The sequence below is a fragment of the Hydra vulgaris genome, chromosome 08 (genome assembly GCF_038396675.1).
Source record: "Hydra vulgaris chromosome 08, alternate assembly HydraT2T_AEP".
NCBI classification, from domain to species: Eukaryota; Metazoa; Cnidaria; class Hydrozoa; order Anthoathecata; family Hydridae; genus Hydra; species Hydra vulgaris.
The window spans coordinates 67,693,047-67,709,342 of NC_088927.1; the positions used below are offsets into that span (position 1 = coordinate 67,693,047).

Here is a 16,296-nt window from a genome sequence, read left to right on the forward strand (position 1 = left end):
CTATAGGTTTGATTTGATGGCTTTGTAGCACACCATTTGAAACTTTAAAAGATTTTGAGTCTTTAACACATATGCAAACACCACCACATTTGCCATAAATTCAGTCTCATTCAAACAGCGAATGTCCTTGAATGCTTTTTGGAGAGCAATTGTTCTACCATGTTTCACAAATAAACATATAGTCATGCAATTTGGATCATCAAATGTCTGTAATTAAATAAATTTAATAACAGACTAATTATTTTATTTAATAATTATAGCAAACTTTATCTAACACTCTAAATAGTCTAGAGAAAATTCTATTTGTATAAAATATCTTTTTTGAATGAAATTTAAATCTATACATATTCATTTAAATACTTAAGCTAATATTGAAAATAAAATCATTGGCAAGATAAAAAATCATTTATATTTCTAGATAATTCAATGTTCCAAAACTTGTATCTCCAGTTTGCCTATACTAAGACAATTAATTGTATATTTTCCTACAATAGAAAAATATAAAACAATTAAAAAATCCCCTTTATAAGTTTACTTTTTAAAGTTGGCTCTGAGTCTTTTTAGACTTACCAATAAACACTGGTTAGAATAAATCTATTTAATATGAACTATCGCTTCTTAAATAATATATATATAAAATTTTAAATAAATACAACGCTCTCATTAGTAGAGACTTATCATACATAAAGAATATTAATTGGCTGCAGTACATACTTTGACTATCTTATTGCCTGCATCTGCAAGGAAGTGCTGATAAATCAACTGAGTGATTTGCATGGGGCAGCAATCTTTTTTCTTTTTTTCTTTTATTCCAATAAATATTTCTTATGTTTAAAAAGTCTCCTCTAAAGAGAGCGCAACAAGCAAAAAAATAAAATTATTTTAGACTCCTTAACTGCGGCTTTACCAATAATAGTAACAACAACAATAATGACAATAGTAATTTTTATTTATTTATTAATAATTTCTTCAGTATTATAAAAATTTACAATAAAAAGGTAAATTTAACTTAAAAACTGAAAGGGGATAATACTTAATGAAAGGTGTCTTCCATATACCCTGAATTTTAAAGTCAATATATTGTCTTGAATAGATGAAACAAAATTTTACAATTGACATTCAACACAAATGATTTGTGACATTTCAAACCCATATTAAGAGCACGAAGATTGTTTTTTTGATTGCTTCTTGAATTTTTTTGGACTTAAAAGCAAATCCATTTCTTTCAATTGATGAACTTTAATTGCAAATAGTTTTATAAGTTTTATCAGACTCATTTTTATTTAAATTTAAATTTGGTAAATAATAACTTTAATGTTAATCATGTTTAATAAAGATAATTAACTAGCAAATCCTGGATATATTAACTTAGAATCTCTGTTGCTCATAAAAATAATAAGTTATTAAATGATACTGCACTGTAATATTATGTGTAGGCCCGCATTTATAATGCCCTGAAAGAAGTAATTTGCTTTTGGTCCAAAATTAGGTATATTTTCAGTTTAAACTCAAATAGCAAGTCCTAAACAAGGGTATAAAAAAATTGGTATGGCATATACAAACACATAGAGTTGATATTAAAGATTAATAGTATATACAAAAACATTTTTTGTTAAAGATTTTTACAAAATCACGTTCAAATTCAAGAGATTTCTTGTTGCCCTGACAGGGCAGTATACACATGATCATCAAAAAAATCTGTTTGTTGTTTGGTTCTACAACTAGAAACACTATTAATTCTAAAATTTTAGTTATTTGTTTTATAAATATGTATGTATGTATGTATGTATGTATGCATGTAGATACATATATATATATATATATATATATATATATATATATATATATATATATATATATATATATATATATATATATATATATATATATATATATATATATATATATATATATATATATATATATATATATATATATATATATATATATATATATATATATATATATATATATATATATATATATATATATATATATATATATATATATATATTATATATATATATATATATATTATATATATATATATATATATATATATATATATATATATATATATATATATATATATATATATATATATATATATATATATATATATATAATATATATATATATATATATATATATATTATATATATATATATATATATATATATATATATATATATATATATATATATATATATATATATATATATATATATATATATATTATATATATATATATATATATATATATATATATATATATATATTATATATATATATATATATATATATATATATATATATATATATATATATATATATATATATATATATATATATATATATATATATATATATATATATATATATATAGCTACTATAAATTTTTAATTACCAAATGAAGTCTTTGCAGTGTGCGCAAAAAGTAGGAGATGTGAAAAACTTGGGCACAAACTTATGATTTTTTACTTCAAAAACATTCTTTTCTCTAATCGCTCCACGTCTGTTGAAGCCTTTCATAGTTTCTTCATCAATTTTAACAGAAGTCATTTTTTTATCTAATGAACAACTTTTCTTTATGTACTAAAATGCATTAAAGCGTTATCATAAGCGATGCCACAAATTTTTACACTTTTATAAAACTTACAACGCTTGTATAAAATTGTTTTTCGTTTCTTTAACACAAAGTTGGTGTACTTAGATAATTGAGCCTAATATCAATAAATAAACGGTTATATCTTGTTATAAACCAGACTCCATATACAATTTTCACACCCAACGTGTGAGTACAAAACTCAACGGTTCAGAAAAAGTGCGTATTTTTCAAACGATAAACATTTGCAACCATATAATTTACCGTAATTTAATATAGTATAGAAAGACAAATATAGGAAGACTCGGATACCCTTAAGATACCCTGTTTATTTTATTTGCATAAAATAAACAGGGTATATATATATATATATATATATATATATATATATATATATATATATATATATATATATATATATATATATATATATATGTATATATATTTATATATATGTATGTAGATATCTGTGAGTGTGTCTGTGTGTATATGTATGTGTAAATTATAATTGTATTTTCTTTGTTTATAAATTTATATATATATATATATATATATAATATATTATATGTAAATTATGTTAGCGTATTTTACAAATAGAGTGCTCAATGTTCTTAAAGAACAGAGCAATAAATTAATTAGTAAAAAGCATATATATATTATATATATATATATATATAAATATATATATATATATATATATATATATATAATATATATATATAATATAAATATATAAAATAAATATATAATATGTATATATATATATATATATATATATATATATATATATATATATATATATATATATATATATATATATATATATATATAATATATATAAGTAGGGTTATATAGTAATAATTATATATAAGTAGGGTTATATAGTAATAAATAGGTAAGGTTATATAAATAGGGTTATATCTTATATAAATATAAAAAAAACAACCTATTTATTTATATTATGTACAAACATTTTCACAACTTATATTTCAAATATGAATATGAAAAGTGTTTCGTTGAAGATTTTAAAATAATATAGTGTTAAGGTTTATTACTCTCTAGTTTATTGTCTTTACTAGGACCACATATCAAAATCGGTTCAACTACAAATTGAGTTTCATAAACAGTAATCATTAACCGAGAGTAATTGTCAGAAAACAAAGATAAAGTTTATAATGTAAAATTTGAAAAATAGGAAAGAAACAGTGAGTACAAACAGTTAGAGAAATTCTAAAGTCAGGCAAATACAAGTCAAAAGTACATTTATTTAAAAATGGATTAGTATTAGCAGCGCTTTTTTACATTTTTGTAATACTATTATTATTTTTAAGTACAATTTGTAAAAACAATAGAGAAAAACAAAAGTAAGAAAGCAATTGTACGAGATTAATATTTTTTTTGTATTGCTATTTATTTTGCGTGTATTTGTAAATGAGATTGTAGGCGAAGTTTTATTTTATTGTTAAACATTTTGAAAGTAATTTAACGTTATTGCCGATCTTATGCTGTCTCTATGACAATTTTTTTTTTTTCAATTAAAGTTTTATTTTTTAACCACCTACTGACATTGCCAATAGATTGAACTAAACAAATTCAAAACGTTTTGTAAAAAAAGACTAAAAATAAAATTAAGAAAAAAAAAAAAAACCAGATGTGTTTTTTTAAATCATCAAATTAATTTTGCTAAAAAGATAACAATGCTATATGATAACTATATCTTTCTTTCAAACGATTCCAATGGTGCGCGTGGCTGAAATAATTTTTGCCTTAAAACGTGCGCATTGATATCTACAATATTAAACGACGATATTTCTCTCAAATGAATTTTTTAAATAACCCTTACAAACTTTATAATTTTATGAACATTTGAAATCAATTAATACTTTATCTTGAAAAATATTTATTTTCCTTGTTTTCTTTTTTTTCTTCTTTGAAAAATCGTAGTATTCGTTCATTTTTTTGATTAAAAATTTGTAAAAAATCCATTACTATTTATATCTGCATGCATTTATAGAAAAACCAATATTTATTATTTATTATTATTATTATTATTATTTGTTTAACAAAACTAACATTGTTATGATTTAAGTTTTATTTATAAAATGTTTAATTAATATAAAAGTAAATAATAATTAAACACATAAAAAAACTTATAAAGTACTCCATAAAATAAAAAACAAAAAGAAAACAAGAAGAAAGATTGGACATGGTAAAACATTATTACAATTTTTTTTTATTTTAAAGAAAGTTGATTTTTTATTTTAAAGAGTCGTTGATGCTATGAGCAGTAATTTTTGTAGTTGCTGTTGTTGTTGTTGTTGCTTTGCTGTTGTTCTTTTTTAACATTAATCTCTCAAGGCCGAGGTGGCAACTACAGATGAGAAAGCTTTTTTATTATTATTATTATTGTGTTAAAAACCTTTTCTCAACTCGATAACTCGATAAACACGAACTTTGATGAACAAGATCGCTGCGTCGAGAAACAAGATGAGTGTGGGATTATCAGAGACGTGACTTCTCATTTTATAAACGAGAAATCCCGAGTTCGTGGGTCAAACTCGGGACTGTATGGTTATGAATCGAGCGCTCTACCACTACACTACTGGTGCGCTTTTACAATTGCTAAAATGGTAAGAGACTCCAAACTTTGGCGAGCTTCTCGTAAATTAACATAGCATTTATGAGCTTTTGCGCATTTGACTAAGTCAACACTATTCAGAGTGAATATGTTACGCTGAATTCGCAAACTTACCGAATTATTGAGTTTGGCAAAGGATTGCTTATTTCACGAATACAGCACCATTGTTGCCACATTCGCAAAATAATATTGTAATGTGAAAACTATTATTACAAACACACACACACGCACACACTATATATATACTATGCGACAGCAGGCTAAATGTATGGATTAATCGTGTATATACATATATATATATATATATATATATATATATATATATATATATATATATATATATATATATATATATATATATATATATCGTCAGCTCGGAATACAAGTGTCGTATTGATAATTTAATAAAATTATTTATAAAATTGTAATGATCTAATTTATGAAAATTTAACATTATGTTAATGAAAAAAATTATTTTTGTATAACGTGATATTGTAATGTTATACAAAAATAATTTTTTGTATTTACATATCTTTAAATTTAGATAAATTAGATAATTTCATATTGATAAATAGTTTTAATAAATTTTCGATACGACACTTGTATTCCGAGCTGACGATATATATATATATATATATATATATATATATATATATATATATATATATATATATATATATATATATATATATATATATATATATATATAAAGTTTTTATTAGAGCCTGTCTTTTACTAGAGCCTGTCAAATGTAAAAAGCGAAGAAGACTTTACTGAAGTAGAATTATTCAAGTTATGCTGCATAGTAAGCATTTGCTTCTTAAATTTCATATTATAATCCATAGAGATGTGATAGATTAGCTAGGGGAGAACAAAAACGAAATTGGTTTTAAATCGTGTTACAGTCTTTGTAGTATAACTATTCCAGCGGGAAATCAAAATAGTGTTTTGTTGTGAAAAAAGAAAATTTTGAAATGAAATTTGTAGCTTTAAAAGCTCTAAATGAATTGATTTTTTAAAAGCTACTAAATAAATATTTAGCAACTGTTCGAACTATCCAGATAAAGTAATGATCTAGGTAAAGTGATCGTTTTTTTATATATTTGATAGTAGGTTAAACATATTCGATTAAACCAGGTTAAAATATTAAATGTTAAAGCAGTTTAATATTTAGTAATATTAACGTTTTAGACCATCTCTACTATCTGTTTAAACCTTAACCTTTGCTTCTTTGTTTAGCTATAGGTTTGTTACGTTCTTAAAAAATAATTTTTCGGCAAGAAATTTGAGCTTGAAAAGGATCTCACTTCTGCTTTTGAGCTTGAATCGAACATTTGAGCTTGAAAAGGATTTCACTTCTGCTACAGCATGGGGCTCACAGTGGCTGGTGAACTTCAATACAGATAAAACTCAATTTTTTTTAGCCAATCGTTATCGCAATAATTTAGATCTTCCTATATTTATGAACGGTGATGTACTCGATGAGTCATCTACTCTTCATCTTCTAGGATTAACTCTTACTTCCAATTTTTCTTGAAAACCATAAATCAAATCAGTTGCCAAATTAGCATCTGCTAAGGTTGAATCTCTTTATCGAGCTCGACACTTTCTTACTCCGGATTCTATTCTCTATCTCTATAAATCTCAAATCTGGCCTTGTATGGAATACTGTTGCCATATCTGGGGCGGATCTTCTAATGATGCCCTTTCTCTTTTAGACAAGGTGCAAAAACGCATTGTAAACATAGTTGGACCTGCTCTTGCAGCCAACCTCCAACCATTATCACATCGTCGTAATGTTGCTTCTCTTTCTCATTTCTACAAATACTATAGTGGGCACTGCTCTAAAGAGCTAGCATCTCTTGTGCCATCTACTAAAATTAATTCTCGTTTTACTCGTTTTTTCCTCTAACATCAGCTCTTTGGAATTCGCTTCCTTCATTTTGCTCTCCTGATTCATATAATTTGCAATCCTTTAAGTCGTCCGTCAATCGTTATCTTGCTCTACAATCTTCATCTTTTCTCTTCCAGTAACTTCCAACTTTAATTAGTGGTTGCTTGCAGCCTTGTTGGATGCGAAGATGTTTAAAAAAAAAAAAACATATTAAACTTCTCCAGGATTTTATTTTGTTTTGTAGTATTTTTGTTAGTTTGTAAAAAACGAGTACGCGAAACGAGTATTATTAAAAACCGTACCCTAACCATGACACTAAACTTTAGGGTCATTACAGAGCATAGTCACAATAAAATAACTTTATTGGTCAGGGTCAGGGTTAAGGTATGGTTTTTAATAATATTCATTTCGCGTACTAACTCTAAATATTCTCATAGTAAATATTGTTTTAAATGTTTTTAATATTTTATTTTAGTATAATTTTCTAAATATTTTTATTATTTTATTTTTGTTTTCAATGCTTTGATTATTTTTTTTTATTTTTGAAACAATATCATTGAATAGTTTTTTAAAGGTTGAATGTGGTTGGATAACTTTAAAATATGAATAACTACGCAATTTTTCATTGAAAATTATGTTACTAAAAAGTTCGGTAAAAAAAATGACATAATTTTGCTTTGTTTTCCCTCCAGCTAGTTTATTATACCTTTTTTTATAATTAGACGAAATCGCAAACGCAGATCTTGTAAAGTTCTTTATTTATTCTTTAAAAAAAAAAAAATAACTCATATAGTTTATTTGGGAGATTACCTCAGAAATAATCATTATTTAATAATATTCTTACCAATAGTCAATATAAAGCATTTCAAATAAAATCAGAAATGTTAAAATATGTTAGTCATTTCCTGAAGCATTTAGGTATTAGACTACTGAATCAAAAAAATACTGATGAGAAAAAAAAATGCAAAGACAAGAGAATACAATAGTTTTTGGTATTGTTGTTTGATAGACTACGGCACATTTTTACGGTATTGTAACAATGCACTAGCTTTTTCGAAAGTTTTATCAACCAACTTTTGATTTTCCAAAGTTTTACCGGCAAAATGGTTTCGAATTACTGTACTGTTATATCTAGCGGAAGAAATTGTACTCAGCTTCAAAACTTTTTGGTTTTGTGGACATTAGAAATGAATTAGCGCTTTTTAAATTATAAACAACAGCCATTTTTAAACAGAGTAAATTTTGAAAAAAACGAACTTTTCCTCAGAAATGTAATTGAAATGGCAAAAAAGCTATTTATTGAGATTATCCATGAAATTTAAGGCTTTTAAGGGAGGGACCTCTTTTTTAAAATCAAAAAATGAATTTGATCTAGTTAACCAGAAGAGAATCTAAAAATATCTTGCTTTAGACTTTCAGGCATTGTGCAAACTCCAAAGTTAAACATGCTTATTTATGTGAAAAGTTATGCAAAAAAATGCCAAAAAATAGCGAGAGAATAAAACTGTCAAAAATCTTCGTCCAACTTACCTCAAATGTGATAATAAAAATTTAATTTTGCTCTCATAAAACACTTAAATTCATCGACAAGTTAATTTTACGTTTAATTTCACTTGATAACTTTTTAGTCTGAGAATTATGGCCAGATAATTATTTTTTTATCCGATTTAAAACCTGTCGATTGATTTAAATTTAAAAAAATATGTTCAAAAGAAATGTTTCATTAACTTATAGTCCTCTTACCGTTTGGGGTAAATGCAGCAAAAGTTTTGGAATAGTGTAGTTTCCAGACTCCAATTACCGCGATTTTTTGAAAAGCATTCTCATTTTACATAGGTTTGAACATACACAGGGCTGGCGCAAAGGCTATGCAAATTATGCGGTCGTATAGGGCGCCGGCATGGCTAGGGCGCCACGTTGGCGTAGCCAAAGTTTTTATTATTATTATTTTTTTTAAATCATAATTTTGTTTTACAAAAAACAAACTTAAATATATTTTTTGGCGCCCATAATGTTTACATGTAATGAGTTGTTTACATATTAGAGGCACCAAAGTTTATATCCTAATGGCTCAGCCCTATGGATAGAAACCTTATATTCTCAGGGCTCAGCCCTTCAATGAAAAAATAATTATCGGATTTGTTCAGGTCTTAGACACATCTGGACAAAGGTTAACAGCTTGCTTGTTAGACGAGCTTTCAAAAAAAGGAATATCCTAGGTCAAGATTATTATAATGGATCAAACATGAAGGGAAAGTATGTAGACGAACTAAAAAGAATCCTTAATTTTAACCAACGAGCAACTTTTTTGTTTCTTGTGAAAGCCATTCACTAAACCTTTTTGTCAAGGATGGAGCACTTTCCGGCATTGTAGCTGTTACCTCTTTCAGTAATATTCAGGAGGTTTGCAATTTTTTGCGTGGATCAACCCATAGATGTAGTATTATTGACAAACATTGTAAACAATTTGAATAAAGTAAAACCCGTTAAATGAACAGGATAGGCGCCTTTGCACCTTTGCGATACCACATTGGTGATGTTTATGAAGTTGTCTATGAATCCACGTTAGATTCTAAGATTGATGGTTTTGGAAGATGTGCCGCTATTGAAATTGTCAAAAAAAAATTACAAATCTTAAATTCCTCTGCTGTTTGGTCATTTAATATTATGTCTCGTTCAAATTTAATTTAGTAAGCAAAGCACTTCAGATAAAAACTGTTAATCTGCAGAGCACTTATAAATTAATTCAAAGTGTCAAGACTTTTTTGGAGAACCTGAGGTTGGAAAATGGGCAGTATAGTGTTATTACAGATGCTGTGGAACTTGCCAAAAAACTGGGCATTGATCCAAAATTTTCTGATGCAGGTCAAAAAAAATCAAAAGACAATTTTCCAATGAAAGTTAAGATGAACCTGTAAAGCCCGCAAAGAAGTCTTTCAAATTAAATTTCTTTTTTTGTAACTTTAAACATTAGAATTAATTCTTTGTCAGAAAGATTTGAACACATGGAAAATTACAGCTTAAACTCCTCTATAACACTAAGAAAAAAAAAAAGGAAATGGGAAACAGATAAAATCTAAGAAAAATCTGCATTTTGTTTTGACAGCTGATGGCAAGAGTGACATCAATAGAAATTAAATGTTTAGTGAAATTATAAACTTAGCTCCAATGATGCCAAACTATAGCTGACCCAAAGAAACGCGTCCAGACGCGTCCAAAGAAATAAATTTGGTATGTATAAACACAAATGGTATTTAAATCAGGCTTGTAGCCTGATTTAAATACCATTTCTTTAAAGGGGGAGCACTTTTTCAAGAGGCGCCAAAAATAAAATAAAATATTTGTTTAATTTTAATTTTTTAGTGGCCAAACAGGACAAAGCGCAGGGGAGCACGAGCCCCTTCTTCGCTCCCGCCCTGCCTACGAGCTTGGCTTAAATGAGTTTTACTAAATACTCGTTTATTCATTTTAAAATAGCATGTGAATAAACTAAATTATGGAAAAAATATTAAACAATATTTGAATTTTTAAATCACAAATATTTTTCATAAGAATGAATTGTTTTCGGCAACATGTCATCTTTTTCAATTTTTTCTGCAAATTCTGAGCAGTTATATTTTCTTAAATTAAATTTAACAAACAAAATAGCTGTCAAAGTTTTCATTGTAAGTTGGGATTTCCCTTCCGTCCAAATATCATTGCAATCAAAAATAATCGCTCTACGGAAGCGTTTGTATCTGGCAAACAAAAGCGGCTTCCACCAATTTTAACAAATTGTTATTAGTAACGTGATTATTTTCAAAATGAGAAAAAATTTCAACCCATCGCTTGTCACATTCAACAGACTGTGAGTTGCAAGAAGAAAACTTTTCCTTTGTGCAATATAAATTAGTTCTCCGAATTTCGTCGAACAATTCATGTTCATCGAATGTGATTTCTACTGATTTTTTAAAAAAAAGTTATATTTTCAATAATTTCCATTCGACTTTACAGTTAAGTAAAAACCATTTAAAAACTTCAACCTGATTAAAGTGATGCGTCCACTCATCTATATACTCTAGACAGACACTGTTAAAAACGTCTACTTCTTTCAGAAATTGGTTTTTCAAATGATGACTTCTTTCTTCAGTAACTCGCAAATGCTGTCTTACCATGAAAGATGAAAGAAATTTTTCTTCTTTTCTAGATTTTATCTGATCTTTCGAATCCATTAATACTACGGCAGCTTCAGCAGCAGAAATATTATCTTTCTCAATTTTTTTTTACCGTGTTATAAAAAACATTGGCTCGACTGTGAGCAAAAAACAATACTGTTTCACCCATTTCGTTATTGAAAAAGTCAAATAAAAGTTTCTGACAATTTTCTAAGCTTAAAAAGTATGATCTTAGTAGCTGATATAACTTAAGAACTCTTTCGATAGCTTTCGAAGTAAGGCCACTCTTTCGATAGCTTTCGAAGTAAGGCCACTCTTTCGATAGCTTTCGAAGTAAGGCCACTCTTTCGATAGTTCGTTGGTTGGCCTTACTGGAAGTAAGGCCAACCGAACTTTTGAGAATACTTGCAACTTTTGGTATCCCACACCGGCCTCATCGCAGAAATTTTCTAAACTAGAAACTCGAACAGTAAAACGGTAAAAAAATAAACAAATTTGAGGAATAATTATTTCCACATTAATAGATAAACAACCAGATGCAGTATTTATTGCGTTTGATAAAACATGAGCATTGCAACCGGTACCAATGATTTCACGGTTTATCTTAATGATTAACTTTTTGTGAATATTGTTATTACCGTTTCGTTTTAAACCTCCGAAATTGGTATCGGTGTTATCTGCAGAAATAGCCAAAACTTTTGAAGAAATATTGTTAGCTCTAATGCATTTAAAGATAACTTCTGATTAAATATCTGATGTTTCTCCATTTACACAATCCATGTTAATCAGCTGAATTTGCACTCCCTCTTTAACATCAAAATAATAAGCCAAAATTGGATAAATTTTAACGTCCTTGTGGTTTGATGCATCAGAAAGAATTGACACATGATGCTTTTAATAAAGCATTTTCTGAGTTAGTTTCACAATATTTCTGGAACAGGTTAACAATTATTGCTTCACTTTTGTACGCACACACGCAAATCTTGGATTATTAAATTTCTTAATTAGCTCTGATGTACAACTTCTAAAGCTGCGGTTGTGTTTGATTGTGTAAAATGCAATTGTTCCTTCTTGAATGGTAATATTATTTCATTTTGACCAAAGCTCTGACTGTTTATCAACTTTGTTATTTTTTTTGACAATATAGAAGCATCCAATGCCATTTTGTGTTTGATAGATTTGCAATGATCTTCAATTGCAGACCACCCACGACTACTAATGTCAAATAGACTTTGACAAATAGTACATTCCAGGAGCTCATCTTTGATCTGCGTTAAAAAAGGAAATTTTTTCTTTAAATTATCATTAAATGTGTTTAACCTTCTCTTCTTACTATTCAGTTTTTTGAATTTGATGTATAAATAGTTATAAAGACCTTAAATTACTTTTTTATTAACACTTATTTTTATGAACACTTATTTTTATGAACACTTTTTTTTATGAACACTTTTTTTTATGAACACTTATTTTTATGAACACTTTTTTTTATGAACACTTATTTTTATGAACACTTATTTTTATGAACACTTTTTTTAATGAACTTCTTATTAAAATAAATCGCAAAGCGTTATTTACAATAATTAGGGAAAAAAGACATTACAAGGCAAACAAAATTTGCTTCAAACAAACGCATTTCTTTGTCGTAGTTGAAAAATCATTCGAAGTAATTATTTTCTTTTCTTATGAGAATTTTAAAAGTTTTTTTTTTTAATGTTTACGGGAACTTATTTTATTTAGTTTCGTGTTTTATAGTTAAGTTTATTGGAATTTTATTCATTTTATTTTTTAACTATATTTTAGAAAATTCATTTATTAAAAGTCTTTCAAATAATATTTTTTGAAAAAATTTTATTTGCTTTTTTTAATATATAAACGCGTACACAAACGCGTACAAACCCAAAACGCGCAAAACTATCGTCAAACGCTTACTGTACGCGCCAAACGCGTACGTATGGTCACTTTATCTATTATGACGAGCAGAAAAATTGCTTTAACGGATTTTAGTTCAACTAATACGTTGTTTGTAAGAGGACTTATAAAAAATAAATATTAACGAGAACAAATTCATCCTGCTGTAATGCTATTTAAATGCTATATAACGTTCCACAGAATTCCTAATGTGAATGTTCCGTTGGTGTGAGTGAGCTATGTTGCCTTACTGTTATTTCTGAAATACTTTCTAAAAATTAAGGAAAAAATATTATCGCTTTCATGTAGTGAACAACTTCAAAAATGGCATTGTTAAGGTTTAATTTTTATGATTCTGCTTCACCAAATTAAATGCAAAATTCTGCAGGTATTGCTTGTAAAGAAATATGAAAGCAGGGATGGGGAGTCCCAAAAAGGACTCCGGATTTGAAATTCACAAAAACATTACTTTATCCTAGTTTTTGGTATCTAGGATACCAAAAACTAGGATAAAGTAATCTTTAAAGTAATCCAGGAGCTCTAAAAATATATTAAGTTTATGGACTACTAATAGAAAAAAAGTTAAGACTTTTAGGTTAGAGGAACAATCGTTTTTTGAGCCCAGAGTCCTTAGGTATAATGGCGGCAAGGACTCCGGGACTCCAGGACTGCGGACAATAAGTTTCAAGTCCTTAAATCACATGAATTTTTTTATTATAGCAGATAATAAGTCAACAAACATGTTTAGAGCTTCAGGACACTACAGACTTGGAAAAAGTAGAGATATAAAGCCGGAGTCCTTTTGGGACTCCGCATCCCTGGATTAAAGTTTGCACAAGGAAACAATTGTTGTAAAAGACCCAGAAAATTCAATACTCAAGAGAAATTCTAAAAATAAAGAGCAACTTAAAGTCTAAAATAAAAGATACAAAAGTTCCATAAGTTACAAAACTTTATAAGACTTATAAAACTTTGTAACTAAAATAAAAGTTACAAAGTTTTATAAGTCAAGTATAAAATCTTCATCATTATTTGATCACCTCAGCCATCGCTTTACAAAAATAGCTGCTTGTTGCTTGGTAGATCATGAGTATGTCAAAGAAAACCAAACTTACAATGCTGACCTTGTTTCTACTGATCTTAAAATGTAAACCACAATAAAGTATAATTTTAATTTTGTAATGGAATGAAAAATTTATGCTATTCATAAAAATAATTTAGATAATGATTCAACTAGTACTTCAAAAAAAAAAAAAATTTATTGGAGAAAATAATGTTTCTAAAACCAATACAAATAGTAACAATATATCTGCAAGTGATGAAAACAACATTAGTCAACAACATTTAGAGGAAAAATTAGAGAAATGAAAATTCAGAACATGTACCCTAATGATGAAATTAAATTTTCTGGTAGTTGACCAGCATTAGTTGTATTATATAACTAATGCTGGTCAGAATACAATCATATACAGTATATGGTTAAAAAGAAATTTGAAAGTTTTAAAAATTTCTGTCGTGGCCATCACTTTGGAAAAAAAGCACTATTATTTTTTTGAAACTAGTTTTTATCAAATGCTATGCCATGTGGTTTCTTTATTTTTTTTAGAAGATGAAAGGCGAATCCAATGGCTAAGCAACTACTTTTAGAGCTTGACAGCCAACTAATATCTTCAAGTGGTATGTCACATCGTCTTCTTTAATTACTGTTTTTATATTTTATAACTTTCACTAACTATTTAAAACTATTTTCTTTATTTTATTTCTGAAATATGTACTGTTTGAATTTTTAAATTTTTTTAAAAATCAAAGATCGAAATATGGAATTTGCATTTCACTTGCTTCCGTACATTCTTCAAGTGCCTCCTAGAAATAAGGATCGACCGTCTACAGCTGAAGTTGCAGCTCACTTTATTCAAATCTTTCCTGTAAGTTTTTTGTTTTTAAGTTTAATATTTCTAGCTAAATGGTATGTGCTATAAACTAGATCAATAATAATTTCGCTATATTGTATCTTAATTATTTTTGTTTTTACAAAGGACACTACAGCTATGGAGACTATAATTGATGCAAATAAACATACCTCTTTCATGCATCCATTTGTTATTACACTAGGGGCTCGAGGCAACTTGATTCAGTCCTTTATTTTTATAGAAGAAAATGTTATTCCTATTAGAAATGGCATGTTGAGTGCAGTAGACCGTTTACTGAAACTATACTTCGTTATCGATATTGAATATGCGCCAGAGTGCAGACATGTTTTACATTTTTTACAACGTGTAGTTATGGGTATTAATGACGATTTGCCGTTGTCAAGAGGTGGCAGTGATCTTTCATTGTTTGTTAATGAAAAATTAAGAAGTGGATAAACTTTTAAATGTTTTTATTTTAATGGATACCAATAAATTTTTTATTTTGTAATTTATATTGAGTTTGTGATGTGTACATATATGTGGCTAAGTGTACCAATATGGCTAGTTTAGTCATATTGGTATACACAATATAATAAAAGTTTCCTTGTATAACAGTTATGTAGTAATTGTTTGGAAATATTTTATCTTACTCAAAATATTTACTTGTAGACTGAAAGCATTTTTATATAAACAAAATCTTATGTTACAGCTTATTTTTTAAGTCTATGTTTAAAAATCATTATGTTTAAAAAATCAAAACTTAGCTTAAAAAAATGGAGTTTTTATAAAAGTTTTAATAGCGTAACTTTTCGTTTGTTATCCATAAATGTATCTGACATGTTAATTCTAATTGTAATGATATTTTTAATTCTATTGAAATTATTATAAAAATGTTTATTTGAATATACTTGAGCATTTAAAAAAAAGATATTTTCGTTACTGCGAAGAACTTGGGAAAAAAAACTTATTTCTCAAAATTTATTTGAATATTCTTCTAGTTTTAGATCATATATTAGAAATATTTTTTTTGAAACAAAGAAGTCAATATAAATATTAAATCTCCGAAAATTTTCTCATTATAAGCAACTTTCTTACAAATTTAATTTTTTTTAAATACTTGTTCGGATTCATATTTGCTATTGCGCCAGTTCAGGTTTTTGTAAAGAACTATTTCAGGTTACCTATCG

The 16,296-nt window shown here is 27.0% G+C and overlaps 2 protein-coding genes across 2 annotated transcripts in view; one reads left to right on the forward strand and one right to left on the reverse strand.

Annotated features, from left to right (window-relative positions):
- Nucleotides 1–2,688, reverse strand: part of LOC100199454 (protein kinase C beta type-like) — a gene marked incomplete at its 5' end in the record, with an annotated part of 33,932 nt that extends 31,244 nt beyond the window's left edge. Inside the window, 1 exon segment of the mRNA NM_001309681.1 lies at nucleotides 2,408–2,688. Within this exon segment, the coding sequence (NP_001296610.1) occupies nucleotides 2,408–2,562 (155 nt within the window).
- A 2,072-nt stretch (nucleotides 2,689–4,760) lies between these two features.
- On the forward strand, nucleotides 4,761–15,764 carry LOC136084082 (uncharacterized). Its single transcript, XM_065804221.1, has 5 exons — nucleotides 4,761–4,814; nucleotides 5,983–6,048; nucleotides 14,806–14,876; nucleotides 15,009–15,124; nucleotides 15,236–15,764. Exons 3-5 carry the CDS (start codon nucleotides 14,825–14,827, stop codon nucleotides 15,563–15,565), a joined length of 498 nt encoding a protein of 165 aa, XP_065660293.1. The 5' UTR covers nucleotides 4,761–4,814; nucleotides 5,983–6,048; nucleotides 14,806–14,824; the 3' UTR covers nucleotides 15,566–15,764.
- Nucleotides 15,765–16,296: the final 532 nt, after the last annotated feature.

What these genes read in the sequence shown, in the direction of transcription:
- LOC136084082 (XM_065804221.1), top strand. Translation starts at nt 14,825, where the DNA reads ATGGCTAAGCAACTACTTTTAGAGCTTGACAGCCAACTAATATCTTCA. An exon ending in CCAACTAATATCTTCAAGTG is followed by an intron (nt 14,877 to 15,008) that starts GTATGTCACATC and finishes TAAAAATCAAAG; the next exon opens with ATCGAAATATGGAATTTGCA. An exon ending in ACTTTATTCAAATCTTTCCT is followed by an intron (nt 15,125 to 15,235) that starts GTAAGTTTTTTG and finishes GTTTTTACAAAG; the next exon opens with GACACTACAGCTATGGAGAC.